Source organism: Schistocerca nitens, chromosome 11 (assembly GCF_023898315.1).
Source record: "Schistocerca nitens isolate TAMUIC-IGC-003100 chromosome 11, iqSchNite1.1, whole genome shotgun sequence".
Classification (NCBI taxonomy): Eukaryota; Metazoa; Arthropoda; class Insecta; order Orthoptera; family Acrididae; genus Schistocerca; species Schistocerca nitens.
The window spans coordinates 66,510,384-66,528,985 of NC_064624.1; the positions used below are offsets into that span (position 1 = coordinate 66,510,384).

General features: G+C 43.1%; 1 protein-coding gene across 1 annotated transcript in view; it reads left to right on the forward strand.

The window, feature by feature from the left end:
• The window catches only part of LOC126212638 (uncharacterized), a 126,455-nt gene extending 115,958 nt beyond the window's left edge, over positions 1-10,497 (forward strand). The window contains exons 6-7 of the mRNA XM_049940065.1: positions 9,726-10,004; positions 10,466-10,497. Coding sequence (XP_049796022.1) covers positions 9,726-10,004; positions 10,466-10,497 — 311 coding nt within the window. The remainder of the gene's footprint in view (positions 1-9,725; positions 10,005-10,465) is intronic.
• The last annotated feature ends 8,105 nt before the right edge of the window (positions 10,498-18,602 follow it).

Here is an 18,602-nt window from a genome sequence, read left to right on the forward strand (position 1 = left end):
CAAGTTGTTGCTTCCAGCGTATTCACCATCCAAATAACACTGAATGGCAATGGCTCTGAGCACTATGCGACTTAACTTCTGAGGTCATCAGTCGCCTAGAACTTAGAACTAATTAAACCTAACTAACCTAAGGACATCACACACATCCATGCCTGAGGCAGGATTCCAACCTGCGACTGTAGCAGTCCCGCGGTTCCGGACTGAGCGCCTAGAACCGCTAGACCACCGCAGCCGGCCCAAATAACACTACTAATGAACACCACTTGCAGTTGCTAGCAAACACACAGAGAGAATTAGTCTGTTGATGGATTAATATGTATAACAAATTAAACTTAAGCACGGATAAACAATGTATACAGTGTTGGTGATGACACAGTCATGAAAGACAGAGAGTAATCGGTAAGAAGACATGCAGCAACGAGCACTTATTCGGCAGGCAGCAGCAAGCGGCTGGCGGTAGACAATGATCGCTCCACAGCTGGCTGGCAATATGAGACCCTTATCGGAGCACTAGATTCACTGATCACCTGTGCCGTCACACTCTGCCGAGAAGGTGCTTGATTCCCCGTGAAGTTAGCACACACTGCTCTTATAAAACTTGTCATGCTGCTTAGAGGTGAAGAGGCAATACCTGCATTTGCTATTGAGTTAGTGATTCTTGTACGCGCATATCTTGAGGGCACACCTGTCTTCAAGATTGAGTTTTGTGTTGATTGAAATGTATGTCTACAAGACAGGAGTTGCCAAAACTTGCTGAATAATACCTGAAACAAATCTGAACAGCTCGGAACAATTGAGAACTGGTTGGAACTAGTCTGAATTACTTGGAACTACTCCAAACTCGTCAGATCATTTAGCAGGAAGTGGGCTATAAAGGCAGGGCTACCAATGGGAGTAACATTTTATCAATGTTGCACCATAATAGAAATCATCATCGCTCCATAATTTCCTAGTTGATTTTCCGTGCAACAAAAAACGTAATTCTGATATGTGTGTGTGTGTGTGTCTTTGTTACTATTTGGCAATCATGTATTTCACCTACAGATCTGATTACTTCCTGTAACTCAGGTGTAGTTTTTCTGATTGATTGTCAACAAATCTGCAAGAGAGAGAGAGAGAGAGAGAGAGAGGGAGGGAGGGAGGGAGAGGGAGGGGGAGGGAGGGTAGCAGCTGTCACCTAATACCTGATCAGAGCATAGGTCACACACCAGGGAACTGCAGGCAAGCCTTTCTTTATGCTGAACATCGTGGACACTGTTGACACAGAGACTAAGTAGTGCTCTAGACACCTGTCGATACCACTTTTAAAAATCGGGTATGTACTGGCATAATAGCCATTCATAATGGACTTTATGAGCCCAAAGAATTTCTTGGTGCATGTCTCCCGATTTTCGTTACAAGGGTGTGGGAGCTCAATCAGCTAATTAATATAAACGCCTCACTTGCCCGTAGTGTCTTATTGCCAAAGCTAGATGAACCTGGATAAATGGGTATCAACACCAAGAATGTGGCCCCATCGCTGTTTGATGACACCAGCAAATGGTATACAACAGTTTTCACGGACTGACTTGCAAAAAAACTAGAAACTGGCCAAGTTCGTGGTTCAAGTTCGGTGTTAAAAGAAATTACGGAGCTTTATATTAATGCACAGAAATTTACCAAAAGGCATTATAAAGAAATATACTATGATAAGTGTTGATTCAAGGAAAGATGACTGTTGCTTCAAATGATCAATTATAGCTGGTATGTACCCAGCAAACAACAATGCCAGCAACTGATCTAGTTTTCTTCCTTATTCACATGAATTAATCATTTCGTACTGAACTGAAATAAGTGGAGACCCTTGAAAAAAAATGAAAGTGTGTCTAGGCATATGGTATACAGTACACTGAGCATGAGTGGATACTTATAGGAGGAACAGAAGAAAACAAATAATTGAGTGGTTCTGTTACATGTCTTGAAACATTATAAAAGTGACAAGTATGTGAATCTACTAATGGAACAGGTCGAACATACAGGAATTTACCATTTCTCTCACATAAGAAACCTTTTGAAACTAGAAGGTGCTCATAAACATTCCAACGATTTCTGTGCTACTTCCATTCCAAGGAAAAGTTGGCTGTCCACTTAGTGGATTCTTTGCAATTAAAATCAGTTTATACAAATAGTGTCGTCCCCATATCAGAGAAACAGTTCATAAGATTTGACTCTTAAACAATTAAGTCTACCATTTTCTGTATATGCCTGCCATAACCAGATGTGCAAAAACCATACCACATTGCATCTATGTGCACTAAAAATAAACTGACGAATGCCCAGAATTTCAGTTACACCAAAGTATCGATTGAATATAATGGTTTAGCAGTCAGCTGTGTCAGATTACAAACTGCATAAAAATGCTTGTTGCGAAACAAACAGATGACTACTAGTGCTGAAGAGGAAGAAGCATTTCGAACAGTTGCAATTTGACACTTCTACAGGGAATGCCTCATGCAGGTGAATGTACAACACAGAAATCACTGCCATTTTACAGGCAGATTTAATGAGGGTAGAGATGATAGTTAATTTAAACTATAGAGCTAATTATACGTTGTGTGTTGTCCTTCACAGCCTGACGAATTACGATGGGCATATTATAGTTACCATCCAACACAAATGAGTTGAAGAAATGACAGCAATAAATCGAGGCCTTTTTTCTGTGACTTCGATGAATATGGAAAAACATAAAACATTCGCTACATCTATGGCTATGGGTTATCAAAGAAACAATAAAATTTCTGTTTATAGATTCCTTCACCTCTCTTTTCTGCTCTCCAGAAAAATGTGTCTCATGTTTCAAGCCTGAAGAGCTGAAAACAACAAGACATGGATTTCCTGAATAGCTACCAGTTTAATTTGATCAGTAAGAAAGGCACGTTTACTTACGAGGGCGTAATTGATTTACTGCAGGCACAGTTACCACTGATGGAAGCAGCCAAAACCATGATGAGTGGAAAAACAGCAACCAAAGATCTGGATTAGCAAAGAAGCGTGCAAAGTGTGGCGTTTCTTTCAACACAGAACATTACTAGAGTACTAAAGTTTATGTCTGATCACTAATGTCTTGCTTTGGCCAATCTGTTCCAAAATTTCCTCACACTCTTTCTTAAAACATTCGAACTAGATCTAGCATTTTATCTGACCACAAGTGATGTGCATTGTTAGAAACTTCTAATGTAATATTCCAACTTACTATGGACATAGAACAATTACAATTTCTTAAGAGTGTAGCTAGACGAGACATTTTTCAGTGTTCACATTGACATGCACTTGCAAAACAGAGGTGTCTGGTTGAATATGACAAAAATAAGGATGATTCTTCTATTACACTGACGAGACAAAGAAACTGGTACAACTGCCTAATATCGCGTAGGGCACCCGCGAGCACGCAAAAGTCACGCAACACGAGGTGGTATTGACTCGACTAATGTCTGAAGTAGTGGTGGAGGGAACAGACACCGTGAATCCTGCAGGACTGTACATAAATCCGTAAGATTACGAGAGGGTTGAGATCTCTTCTGAACAGGACGTTGCAAGGTACCCCAGATATACTCAGAAGAGTGTTCCTGGAGCCACTCTGTAGCAATTCTGGACGTGTGGGGTGTCGCATTGTCCTGCTGGAATTACGCAAGTCCGTCAGAATGCGCAATGGACATGAATGGATTCAGGTGATCAGACAGGATGCTAACGTACGTGTCACCCGTAAGAGTCGTATCTAGACGTATCAGAGGTCCCATATCACTCGCACTGCACACGTCCCACACCACTGCAGAGCCTCCACCAGCTTGAACAGTCCGCTGCTGACATGCAAGATCCATGGATTGATGAAGTTGTCTCCATACCCGTACACGTACATCCGCTCGACAGAATTTGAAGCGAGATTCTTCCGACAAGGCAACATGTTGTTTCCAGTCATCAGTAGTCCAAAGACAAAAAAAAAAGCCACTATTGACAGGCCCACGTGAGACATAAAGCTTTATGTTGTGCAGTAATCAAAGGTACAGGAGTGGGTCTTCGGCTCTGAAAGACTATATCGATGATGTTTTGTTGAATGGCTTGCACGCTGACACTTGTTGATACCCCGCATTTAAATCTGGAGAAATATGCAGAAAGGTTCCACTTCGCAAACAGAGTGAGGAAAAAACGATTGTATGTATACCTCGACATGAGTCCTGGTACCTCTTATCTTTGTGGCACTTACGCGAAATCTGTTTTGGTGGCAGTGGAATCGTTTTGCAGTTATATTCAAATTCCGTTATCTAAATTTTCTCACTAGCATTCCACGAAAAGAACTTCGACTTCATTCGAGGTATTCCTATCCCAATTCCCGAAACATCTCCGTAACTCTCGCCTGTTGGTCGAGCCTGCCGCTAAAGTATGTAGCAGCTCGCCTCCGAACTGCTTCTATTAATCCCAAAAACTCCAACAGTACTCAAGAATGGGTTGCGGCCTCCTTTAGAGATGAACGACACTCTCTTAAAATTTTCCCAATAAACTGAACTATTTGCCTTTCATACTACTGTCCTTACATGCACTTATGAAGTTTTCGCCACTCACACATTTGGGAACCTAATCCATATGCTGATATATTCATTAATGGTCTGCAGTTGGCTGCAGACGTCATACTGGGAGCCTTGCTTTGAAGGTTGATTATCGTGGTCCTCACACACAATTTATGTTGCCAGTAGCAGAAGTCAAGCAGTCAACTCTAAATGTCGATTCTCTAAATTTTCTCGGTAGTGTTTTTCAAAAAAAGAACGTCGCCTTCCCTCCAGGGATTCCCAGTGGACTTCCGTAACATGTACGTGTTGTTCGAACCAACCGGTAACAAATCTAGGATGGGGTGTACCAGGGCACAGAAAACCATCACCCCAGTGCTGGCTGCTAGTCCTGAGTAATATGGGCAACAGTGCGCTACGTGTAACGTGCTACGAATACATAGAAAGAAAGATCCTTTATCACATAACTAGAATATAGCAGCTTATCAATTGGAAGCAGTTAATTACATAAATTATTGGCAGTAGGCATTAGGAGTGATTTAAAATGGAATGACCATATAAAATTAATCGTCGGTAAAGCAGATGCCAGACTGAGATTCATTGGAAGAATCCTAAGGAAATGCAGTCCGAAAACAAAGGAAGTAGGGTACAGTACACTTGTTCGCCCACTGCTTGAATACTGCTCAGCAGTGTGGGATCCATGCCACATAGAGTTGATAGAAGAGATAGAGAAGATCCACCGGAGAGCAGCGCGCTTCGTTACAGGATCATTTAGTAATCGCGAAAGCGTTACGGAGATGATAGAGAAATTGCAGTGGAAGAGTCTGGAAGAGAGATGCTCAGTTGGTCGGTACGGGCTTTTATTGAAGTTTCGAGAACATATCTTCACCGAGGAGTCAAGCAGTATATTGCTCTCTCCTACGTATATCTCGCGAAGAGACCATGAGGATAAAATCAGAGAGATTAGAGCCCACACAGAGGCATACCGACAATCTTTATTTCCACGAACAATACGACACTGGAATAGAAGGGAGGACTGATAGAGGTACTCAAGGTACCCTCCGCCACACACCGTCATGTGGCTTGTGGAGTATGGATGTAGATGTGGAGCCACGCCCAATCCACAGCAGCATTGTTCGTTAAGGAACTCGTGCAGCTGCTTGTCAATGTATAATGTAGCTGTGCTCTACTGTAACGACGCACAGTCCGTGATTGCTTTCTCTTGTTCAAGCAACAAAAAAGTTTTCATTCCTGTATCCTTCTAAATAGTGTGGTCTGTATGACATACCAGTCCATGTAAGAAGATGCCGGTTCCTTTCCAATTCCTACACGTAATGAGGATGTTCCTTAGACCAGAAAACAATATTCGTCCTGTATGAAACAGGATGTACCGCACGTTTATTATTACATAATAATCTCAAGCTGAATGTGGCAGAATTTGTAGCAACAAAGCATGACATACAACTACTTGCTCCATGTCGCTGTGAGATAATTCATTCATAAACATTGGCCTACATCCTTACATTTTCACAGCGGTGACTGCAGTACAGCTAGTCTTTGGCCAATGGGTTCCATTGGAGACTGCTCAGATCATTGAAGGACGAAGATATACGCTTCCCCTCGCGTTCTGTGACGTTCAGTAATCACCTCATGTGTGCCACTGCCTCGGAAAACAGCACATTTCTCTCAATACAGCAGCGTTACTTGGCGAGGAGAAACATGGCCAACGCTCACATTCTCTCTGTCAGTGGTTGACCTGTGTGTGAACGTTCGTGCACCCACACACAAGCCATCATTCGCTCCATTAGCCTGTAACTGTTTCGGCACAGATTCACAGCGTAAACAATGCAATTGTCACTTCACAGCAGAGATTATTCCCCAATTCTACACTATCAGGGTTGGTACAGGGACTTTTCGGACATCAAGCTGCTGAAGCACACTAGTGTAGTATTCATTCAATGGATCTGTGACACCTGTCTGTCTGAATACTAAAATGGATCTTTACATTTCGGCTTGCACCTACCGGGTGATTGCCCTTGGATAGTTGTTGCTTGTGGCCTATTCTCATCGTTGATCGTCGACGATTTAACCAAACTGGAAGGTTTTTCCTTTTTGGATTGCAAATTTCTTAACCTTTACTATACAGGGAGTGGAATGACTTGACCCACACAGTGACCATTTCATTTCAACAAATTTTTTGCATCATAGATAAATCATTAACAGAATTACAATCATAAATCAGATAATGCTTTCTTTAAGAAACGCCATTCAGGCAAACTTTACAAACTGCTTGTTATATAAAACCATAAATGAATTAATCTCTTTGCAAATATTTAAATAAACCGCCACTCGGGCCAAGTAAATAATTTAAAATAAACTTTACATCAAATAACCAGGAAATCAATTATTATTTCCACATAGATTGAAGAACCGCCCCTCCCAGGCGAGATATTAGCAAACAACTTTACAACGTTATAGACAGTTTGATCAATAACAACCCAGTTATTTCCGCATCAAAATTGACATACGCCACTAAGGCTGAACTCCACAGAAATTTTAGAAAACGTTTTCAATTAAGATACATTCTTCTAGAAATCCCTTAATATTCTTAAGACAAATATTTAAAACATTTGACCTGGGCAACCTTGCAGAGCCACCACAAGTTTTAGAAGACTGCAGCTTGTACAGTAACTGACGCCCGAGATTGTGAGGGCGCGACTTGGCCACGGACGGTGGAGGCGACTGAGTACTCATCTTCGAATTAAGGTGTGGACACCGTTTGCACTTCCACCCCGTTCAGAACACCGAAATCGGAACCAAACGGCACACGCGCGCTCAGGCGAAGTCCACCGCCTATACGCCAGCTAGTAATTTAAAAGGGAAGGCTCTGCACTTCGATGGCCCACTGCTTCCGATGTGTGAAACATAAATCAGAAGCGGCAACAGGGAACCAAACAACCCTTCCTTCACCTTAATACTCAAACTTATACAGAAAACTACTAAGATGCAATTGACAATAATAAAACTGATTTCATTTCTTTAAGCAGAAACATGTACACGAATTATGCAAACGGAACTGGCTCATTAAAACCCAAGCATCACATGGAGCACTTTATGTGGGTCTGTAAGGTACCACACGGCAATATTTACACACGGAATATAGATCGTTCGGTAAGGCTGTGCACAAGTGTCAATGTTTTAGACACTTGCCAGGTGAGGTAAGAACAATACCATTAAGGAGAGAAGCACACACTACTGGCCATTAAAATTGCTACACCACGAAGATGGGATGCTACAGACGCGAAATTTAACGGACAGGTAGAAGATGCTGTGATATGCAAATGATTAGCTTTGAAGAGCATTCACACAAGGTTGGCGCTGGTGGCGACACATACAACGTGCTGACTTGAGGAAAGTTTCCAACCGACTTCTCATATACAAACAGCAGTTGAGCGGCGTTGCCTGGTGAAACGTTGTTGTGATGCCTCGTGTAAGGAGGAGAAATGCGTACCATCACGTTTCCCACTTTCATAAAGGTCAGATTGTACCCTATTGCGATTGCGGATTATCGTATCGCGACATTTCTGCTCGCGTTGGTCGAGATCCAATGACTGTTAGCAGAATATGGAATCGGTGGGTTCAGGAGGGTAATACGGATCTCAACGGCCTCGTATCACTAGCAGTCCAGATGACAGGCATCTTATCCACATGGCTGTAACGGATCGTCCAGCCACGTCTCTATCTCTGTGCCAACAAATGGGGACGTTTGTAAGACAACAACCATCTGAACGAACAGTTCGACGACGTTTGCAGCAGCATGGACTATCAGCTCGGAGACCGTGACTGCGGTTACCCTTGACGCTGCATCACAGACAGGAGCGCCTGTGATGCTGTACTCAACGACGAACCTGGGTGCACGAATGGCAAAACGTCATTTTTTCGGATGAATCCAGGTTCTGATTACAGCATCATGATGGTCGCATCCGTATTTGGCGACATCGAGGTGAACGCACATTGGAAGCGTGTATTCGTCATCGCCATACTGGCATATCAACCAGCGTGATGGTATGGGGTGCCATTGGTTATACGTCTTGGTCACCTCTTGTTCGCATTGACGGCAATTTAAACAGTGGACACTACGTTTCAGATGTGTTCCGACCCGTGGCTGTACCCTTCATTCGATCCCTGCAAAACCCTACATTTCAGCAGGATAATGCACGACCGCATGTTGCAGGTCCTGTACGGGCCTTTCTGGATACAGAAAATGTTCGACTGCTGCCGTGGCCAGCACATTCTCCAGATCTCTCACCAACTGAAAACGTCTGGTCAATGGTGGCCGAGCAACTGGCTCGTCACAATGCGCCAGTCACTACTCTTGATGAACTGTGGTATCGTGTTGAAACTGCATGGCTAGCTGTACCTGTGGACGCCATCCAAGCTCTGTTTGACTCAATGCCCAGGCGTATCAAGGCCGTTATTACGGCCAGAGGTTGTTGTTCTGGGTACTGATTTCTCAGGATCTATGCACCCAAATTGTGTGAAAATGTAATCACATGTCAGTTCTAGTATAATTTATTTGTCCAATGAATACCCGTTTACATCTGCATTTTTTCTTGGTGTAGCAATTTTAATGGCCAGTAGTGTAAGGGGCATGAAATGTCACATCACAGACCCTGCAACGCTTTGCTGCCTCAAGAGGAACCATCATTATATTTCACTAATCTTTGGTAGGACTTGAATTACTTAACTTGATGCCAGTTGCTGTATCGATGTGGCGAAGACGCCAGAGGTTGCTTAGTCCGATAGTAACAGCGTGTTCCTTCACGGAAGCGAGCACATGCATAGCTCCACGAGGTTGCCGTGAAGCCACAGCGCCGGCCCGCTCTCAGGCACACCGTACTCGCTGTCGCCTCTCCAACGTCTCGCTAATCTGCGCTCTTCGGGGTGCCGTGCCCAACCTTGTTGTCCCTTTCCACTCCGTACTGCCCGCTATATCCTGAGCCGGCTCAGGCTCCAAAGAGAAACGTCTGCCAGAGGGAATCGATGGCGCCTAAGCCAAAGACAGCCCTGGCACCATTCCCGCCACGACTCACAAGCAACACCGAATCTTAACATCCAGCGCAGCCGTGGAGTTCAACGACGTTCAGTGTATGAGTATCATCTACTTGCTGTCATCTGTTTTTGCAGGTGGGGAGTGGCAGCTGGAGGACAAAAGCAACGCTACACTCTCCGTAGACACTGATTGCGTGCAGCTGTTGGCGAACGCCCTGGACCACCGCACGTGTCCGCTGGAAGACCTGCCAGTGGAAGCCCTTAAGCAGCACGAGCAGTGCCGCGTGCAGCTGTGGGATGACATGGTGCAGAGGTCGCCCCACATACCCGTCACCAGCTACCTGGCCTACACACAGAGGGTGGACGTCAACCTCTGCCTGCTGGCCTGGATGGCGGTCAACTCCCTCGGCATTTGTCAGCACGTCCCCTTCAGTATGATGCGGTCCGTGCACGACGCCCGCTGCTATTTCGACAGTCCCGATGACCAGTCGTGTCTGGAATCAAACGCTTCCGACGCCTTGTGTTCTGTTTCCAGAGCAGTGCTATTGCTGAAGTGCTGCGACTTTTCCTTCCAAAAACCTCCGGAGGTGTGTGGCGTCAATTTTTACGCAGATGGATCGCACTCGATGACGTTCAATGTAACGTGGCGAGGCGGCCTCAAAGGATATACAAAGCCAACAGAAAGAACACTGAACTACAAAGACAGTCTAAACAGCGCCACCTTTAAGTACAAGAATTTTAAAATCGACACTTTAAAACCGTTAGAAATATCATTTATAGCAGTAAACATTGTTTTCCGCTTCTTGACTGCCGGAGTATACGTGTATCTTCCCCAGTTACGCAATTTCCCTGGAAAGATATTCTTGTCCTTTCAGGTGACGTGTTTGGTCCAGATCCTGTGTTCTGAGGTCGTGTATCGTATGGCAGGTGTCCCCGACTTACCCACTATAGTACTGATCGATAGCGCCCTCACACTGCTTAGCTGTATCTGGCTAAACATGTTCTGCTACCAAATGTACGCCTGTGTTCGTCATCTCAGGCTTCCGAACGACCTACTACCTACTGAAGTAAGCAAGCTATTCTGGCGTCAGCTGCTGTATGCATTAATAGCCTGGAGTGTAGTATGCACAACGTGCTTCACTTTGCAAAAAACGAGCAAACGTTATCTGATCCACAGTCGAATAATATTCCTTGTGAGTATTTCGCTATCGATAGCTTTTAATTTGGTTTCTCTTGGACTCGTGGGATATATGTACCTACGTGCTCGGAACACCATGCAGCATCTCAGAGTTTACAGTCAGAAGAAATTTGCCTCAAAGAAAGAACTCCTTTTCATGTCGGTTAAAACTGTTATCTTGAGTGGAATAGGGATTATTATTAGAATTGGGTTCCACCAGGTTCAAGGCATAGCACAGTTTGTGTACTACGTCCATATAGCTACGATGGCGCAGGGACCACTGCTGTTTGTTTTTTTCATTTGTAACGAAACCACGCTGCCTCTGCTCACCTGCAAAGTACTGGCCTGGTGGAGTCCGGACGTTTTCGTTGCTGAGGGAGAGCTGTGTTCATCAGCTGAGAGAAATATGGAGAAGAGACTCCACGAGCAAACCCTGGCTGCAGAATCTTCACTGTGATCTCCGTAATGTTTCTTTTCAGAGGTCTGAAAACGCTTACAACATATAACGATAATACGAATGAATGACTACCTACAGCTGGAATACATTCCCTTACTAGTCACTTTTTGTATCTGACACTTGTAAGACCTCCATCATTCTTAGTGTTTTATCGAAAGAAATCAGAATTTACTAAATACTTACTCCGAGCTGATAAGTGATAATGTCTCATATCTCGAGTCACAAATAAAATAAAGTCCACTCTTAGATATCTAGCCACTCATACATTAGCAGATACATATGTAAAATTTGCTATAGTGTTTAGTACATGATTATGTAAAGTGGATTGCACTTGAACTCATACAAAGCCACTGAGTAATATTGTCATTATCACAAACACACTTATGTGATGTTATTAATGTTTTGATGTTGTAGATTTATTGAAACTGTGTCAAACTATTTGTCGTTTAAACAATTATAACGAAATTGAAACTGTATTTTAGAACAGTTATGACAATGTTTTCATTGCAATGTATGTAATTACATGTTGCAAATTCAATCTTTCATTAATATAGCAATGTATTGTCATAATCGAGCCGACTTCCAAACGATGTTATGTTATCTTGGAGAAACTAACCAGCAATGAATTATTTTACACTTCTCCTTCACGAAAACAAAGTTTCATACTCGAGTTATACAGCAATGTGAAGTGTCCCACTTCTCCATGATGCACCTGATAGAAATTACTTAGTTCTATTATTAATTTTTGGAATTACTAAGGCAGTTCTGATGCAATTTTCTGTTGTCTATACTGAAATACAGTCATCAGAGTTGGGTTAAATTTGTGTAAACACGTCTGTTTGTAATAAAAGTGGCAAATCCAAAGACGCATAGTTTGTCTTCTCATCACCTGAGTTTGTAGCTGTGACAGTGACTGAAGATGACAGCTGGATTCTGGTGATGCAAATGTCCCCACTGCCCTCAGAAGTGCCCATGAGAAATTCCGTAATTGAATTAATTATCTGAAAATGGTAATGGTTCGAACTACTGTCCAGCTGCTGGAACGCCTTTAAAGACTTCAGATGGGCTAATTTATTGGCATTTGTTGAGTTACTTCATGAACACACAGTATTTAATTTTAACAATTGACACTCACATAACAGTTTATTTAGTGGCATGGTGTTAGTTTATTGAAGGCTCAGACTCTGGGACTAATTCTGTGTTTGACCCTCACAATAACGCTGTGATAAAAATTACACAGTTCCCAAATCGCCTTCCCTGGCGCAAAGTTCTCGCACTTGTCATACCTATTTAGTCAGCCTACTACTCCACTATAGTTCACCTCGTCATCACTTTTTTCAGTCAAAACAATGGCTCTTATTTCACTGATTGTTCCACATACTCGCAGCCCTTTGACAAAAACCGTTAAATTATTTTTCATCCCATGTTGTTCTTAGCACGAAATTTGTAAAACGTTGATGTTTAGTCGTAAAATCTAGTAATTCATTACAACAATGACACCATCACCCAGTTCTGACAACTCCTTCATTCTGCTCATAGCCAGTCTTCCAAAAGCGTCTCTCACTCTTTCAATAAATTCCCTCTCCTCTCCATTCCTCACCATCCCACCATTACTCTAAGGAAACAGCTTCCCCTACAGCCTCCCCTACATACTTTAATGCAATGAGATTTAGCAATTACTTACTAAAATTGAAACTGTATGATAATAAAAGGGAAGTTCTTGCCCTACTCCTTTTACTCAGTTATTTGATTAAACATTAACATGAAGAACTCCAAAATGTAAATAACAACTTTTACAATAGTTCACACATGTCAAAGAGGAAAACAGTGCAAGTACTGATTGAGGCAAATCATTTTAATTATAGTTCTCTAATGTGTAGGCACGAAAACGTACAATTACCGTGCATTTAGGGGAAGTTTTCTGCTTTCCCTTGATTCATATATAGCATCTAACAGACCTCTAAATTTAAAACTACATGATCATTTCGTTTATTATTAATCGCACAATCGTGCCTCGTCATGGGTCTCACTCCAAACTGAACAGCCAGAGATTCGATCGTCTATTGATCCTACGAATCATCTTTTTCAGGCAGCTATACATGATTTTCACCTCTCTCAACGCTTCGTTAACCAGAAAGTTCTCTTACTGTTCCACATTAAGCTGCAGGGTGAGATGGAATTATTCGTTGCGTAATTCTTTATGTTTATATGTTGTTAATTAATATGATTTATGTTATGTGACATAATCTAATTTTAAACAGATGTGATAAAGTCGTACATGTATATGCTTTGTAATTTTGAGCACTGTGCCAAGAGAAAAACGTAAAATCAGAGGACCAGGGAAATGAAGACAGCTGGTGGGTAGCAGTGTGTGGATGAAGGGGTAAACGCCGTTTGCTGGGCTGATTAGTAGGTCGGTTCGAAAGAGTGGTAAAAAGGGTTATCACAAAGAACACTAATAAATAGTTATCGGTGTGACATATAAAAAGGCGATATATATAAGAACATGAGTACATAATAAGGGGAGAGACAATGGCAGTTAAAACATACATTTACATGTTGTTCATTGGGAGAGAAAGTTAAAAATGTCCACATGAAGATAAAAACATAGTTGGTGTTCTGCATAGCACTTAAGTACACCAAAATCACAAATACAAGTTAAAAGTAGTCCACAGTATTAAAACTACAACATAAAAGTGGGCTACACTTGAACAGTGGCATTATTAAAACCACTGCACGAGATGGACAACACATGACAAAGAGCAAAATCTACTGGGAGGGACCTGCTGATGGAGGGGGGGGGGGACAGATGGGTGCAGTGGGGGAGGGGGGCTGGAGAGGATGGGATGAAAATAATTGGGTTGGGTGGCCCACAAAGGGGCAGGTGATTGGCAGGGTGCGAAAGGGTGAGGGAAAGCAAACCAGGAGGAAGCTGCTGAAATGCAGAAGGAGTGCACTGGAAATGGAGAGGGCGTAGGAGGGAGGAGAAAGCAGCTCAGGAGAAGGGAAAAGGAGGGGAGAGCGAACACTGAGGAGGGCGGAAGGTGGGATTAGAGTTGGTAGGAGGGGCAGAACTCATCATATAGGAGGGTCAGGCATTAGAAGGTATGGTAATAAAGAAGGTGGAGGGTGTGGTAATGGTGGGAAAATGGGTGTGGGATGGAGATGATATGAGTCGCCAGCATGTGGAGGGGATCGAGTCTGCAGACAATGTTCAGGGTGCATATGAGGAAAAGGAAAGGATGTGGGAAGGGGATGAGGTCATATAGGATCTGTGTGGGAGATTGCAGGCAGATATGGAATACAAGGCAGAGTGCATGGCATTCGAGAACTTGAAGGGCTTTGTAGAACCTCAGTGGGATAGAAATCCAGGTGATGCTCGCATAACAAAGGATGGAATGGATGAAGGATTTGGAGGTGTGAAGGATGGTGGATGGATGCAGTCTCCGTTTCCTGCCAAACAGGAGTTCCAGGAGGTGTAGTCTGTTGTAGACTTTGTGTTGGCCTATAAGGAGATGGAGAGTCCAGGTTTGATGATCGTTGAGGGTGAGACCAAGGTATTTAAGGGTAGGAGTGAGGTGGTCAGAGCATAAATGGTAGCATAAATATCGTGGGGCCAGAAGGAGGGGTTGATACCACCTATGATGATTTCCTGGGTCTTTGAACAGTTGATGAGAAGGAGCCACTGGTTTCACCAAGTGGTGATCTGGTAGAAGTGGATTTGAAGGGTACATTGAGACAGTTGAAAGGTAGGATAGAGGGCTAGGACAGAGTTTTCATCAGCAAACTGGAGGAGGTGAACATGCAGTAGAAGTTAGGGTTTATCTGCAGAATAGAGAAGATAGAGGAGATGGGAAAGGACAGTCTAGGGGCATGCCTGTGGTGGGATAAAATGTACGGGAGATGGTATTATGGATAGTGACATAGGAGGGACGGTGGGAGAGGAATGAAGCAACGAGATGGACGAAATTAATAGGAAGGGCGTAGGTCTGGACTTTAAACATGACCCTGGGATGCCAGAAATGGTCATAGGCACCCTGTAGGTCGAGGGAAACAAAGATAGTGGTCAACAGGAGTTAAGCTGGAGGGAAAGAACAGTGGTAAGGTTAAGGAGCTGGTCGACAGTAAAGAAGGAGTGTCGAAAGCCACACTGGGTAAGGGGAAGAAGGTGGTGCTGATTGAGGTCAGGGGAGGATGGACTTGAAGAACACAATAAACGTGGAGATGAGGCAGATGGGATGATAGGAAGAGGCGTCAAAGAGGGTTTCTTGGATTTAGGGAACATCAGGAGGTGGGAAGTCTTCCAAAGGTCAGGGTGAAAGCCAGTGGAGAAGATGACATTATACAACATAGACAGGACAGCCAGGAAGGAGGGAGAGGATTCCTTAAGATGGCGATAGCTGACAATTTTGACCAGGGGTGGTGTTGCTTTTGGAGCAGAATATGAGCATAAAGTTGTGTGCTGTAATGGGAGTGTTTAAATCGAGGGGGGGGGGGGTATCTGATCCAATTACTGGAAAGTGGGGGCGAGTGACAGGAGAGAGATCCTTGAAGGACCGTTGGGAAAAGGGAGTAATCAGAGTAGGGGGTCTTCTGGAATGGAGAAGACGTTGGAGAGGTGGGAAGGAATATGGTTAACCTTACTGAGATTTTCAGGGAATGAGTAGTCATCATGTAGAAGGGGGTGCCTGTGGTATTTGTGGACAAGAAGGATGGCCTGTAGAGGAAGAGTAGGGCAGTGTGTATGGATAAGTTTGGTAGGAATGTTGGCTTCCATGGTGTCAGTGACAGTCTTCTGGAGGAAGGACAAGGCATGGCTGATGTCAGCAGATTTTTGGACAACATGATTGTGGAGAGAAGCAACGATTAGTATGATTAATCAATAATTCAAAAACAGTCTTAATAGCATTTATTATTATTATTATACCGCCAACCGGTTTCAACTTGACGTAGGGGTCATCTTCTGGGCGTTTACACCATTGGTCGACTGCTGGCGGTGTCACTCCTGTCTACATAACGGCAGTTTCGTGAAGATGACCCTAGAAGATGACCCGTACGTCGGGTTGAAACCGGTTGGCGGTATAATAATAATAATAAATGCGATTAAGACTGTTTTTGAAGTATTGATGTCAGCAGGGTGAGGTGTTCGGTCGGGACATGGAGCAGAGGTTGTGCCCAGAGAAGGATATGCTTGAGGAGGCCAATAGCGTCCCCACCTCGCACTGGGGAAAGGGAATTTTCTATGCAGCGGATGTGGGAGAGGTGCTTTTGACCACATTGACTGTAACAATGTCTTTCAATTATCTACTACTCGCACGTAAACGAGAAACATGACTGAAGTTACAAGAGTCGAATACGATGAAGGGAGTGAGGCGGAATTGTAGCCTACCCCCATGCCATTCAGCCTGTACATTGAGCAAAACGTAAATGAGTAGGATGAGGAGATTAGCGAGGAAATGAATCTTCAGCGAAAAGAACTAAAATCTTCAAGATTTTTTATATGGCACTGTAATTCCGCCAGGGACGCCAAAACAATGGGACAGCAGTTAACCGAATTGATAATATCTCGAAAAACGTTTATGAATGATTTTCAACCAAAGGAAATGAACGATAATAGAACATAGCCGATTTAAGTCAAGAATTGTTGATGTGCAGTAGAGTAACTGACGATGGACGAAATGGAGGGGTTGTGAAATATACACGCAGTAGCAAAAAACAAGTTTATCAAAAAGAGAAAAGTGTTTCTGAGAACAGAAATATTTAACAGCGAATGTATATAGAAATGTTACGAACATTTCCGGTAGGCAGTTGTGTTGACCAGCGATTCAGGCAAGAAGAAAAGAGAATTTTTTTAAAAATGGCGCTACAGAAGACTGCAGTATATTAGATTCGTTGATCGAGTAACTAATGAGGAGGTACCGGAACAAACTGCAATGGGAAAAACAGAAACTTACGTGCTGAGTTACCTAAAACAAAGTTTGGGTTGAGAGGTCGCATAGAGACATCGAGGAATCGTAGAGTTTCTAAAGAAGTTAATTACTGCAGGTTAAAATTGTTGGGCGGGGGTTACCAATGCCCGATTACCGTAAGGAGGTTGAAATGCATATCATGGCAGTGGCTGTACAGAGGAAGAAGATGTACCAGCGAGGAGAGCTTCATCAGACCAATCTCCCTATTACGCTGTTGACCACGAGGAAGGGTGTTGGGTAATTCATATTAAGTGCCTGGCAGAGGGTTAGTAGAGCATCTCCAGCCAATTTCTGTACAGTTCCACTCCTGAACATCGTGCAGGAGGAACGACACTTACATCTTTCCATGCTAGCTCCGATTTCTCTTAGTCTATTACAATGATCATTTCTCCCTGTGTAGGTAGACACAAATAAAATATTTCTGCAGTCGGAGGAGAAAGTTGGTGACTGAAATTTCGTGAGATGTTCTCGCCGTAACAGAAATCATCTTTGTTTAAATTACTGCCCTCCCAACTCGCAGAACATATCCATGAGACTCTCTCTCCTATTTCGCGACAGTAAAGAACGAACTGCTCTCCTTAGAATTTTTTGATGTCTTTCACCAACTCAGTCGGGTAAGGGTCCCATACCACACAGGAAAACTGCAGAAGACGACGGACAAGCGTAGTGCATGCAGTCTCTTTAGTGGATTTGTTGCGTCTTCTAAGTATTCTGCCCATAAACCGCAGACTTTGGTTCGCCTTCCCCACATCGTTATCTGTAAGATCGTTCAAAGTCAAATATTTCCTGTTTTTCCTGGGTACTTAGCTGAATTAACAGTGTCTAGATTTGTGAGATTTATCGTGTATCTGATACGTAAAGGTCTCTTTTTTTATTTATGTGCGGTGTTTACAGTCATTTTTCACTTTTGGCTAAATAATTTGGTATTTGGAAATTGATTTTGATATCACGCTAACTTTACTTGCAGGTAATTGACAGCGTAATGTGCAAACTGTCTGCGAGGGCTGTTCAAAGTGTCTCTTAAATCGTTGATACAAATTGGGAACAGCAGACCGTATATAACAAATCGCTTTCGTACGCCAAATGTCATTTCTGTTTTACTCTATGACTTTCAGTCAATTAGTACGCCATGTGACCTTTCCGAGAGGAAAGACGAACCCAGTCGCGAAACTGAACTCCATAGGAACGCAATAAAATTACAAGCCGTTTCTGTGGAACGGTATCAAAAGCTTTCTCGAAATCTAGAAAGGAATCAATTTAAGCATTCATTAAATGAGTAAGAAAATAGTTGTGTTTCACAAGAAAGATATTTACTGAATCAGTGCTGAGTACGTCTCAATAGACCGTTTTCTTCGAGATAATTCATAATGTTGGAACCCACTGTATGTTCCAAACATTACTGCAAATCG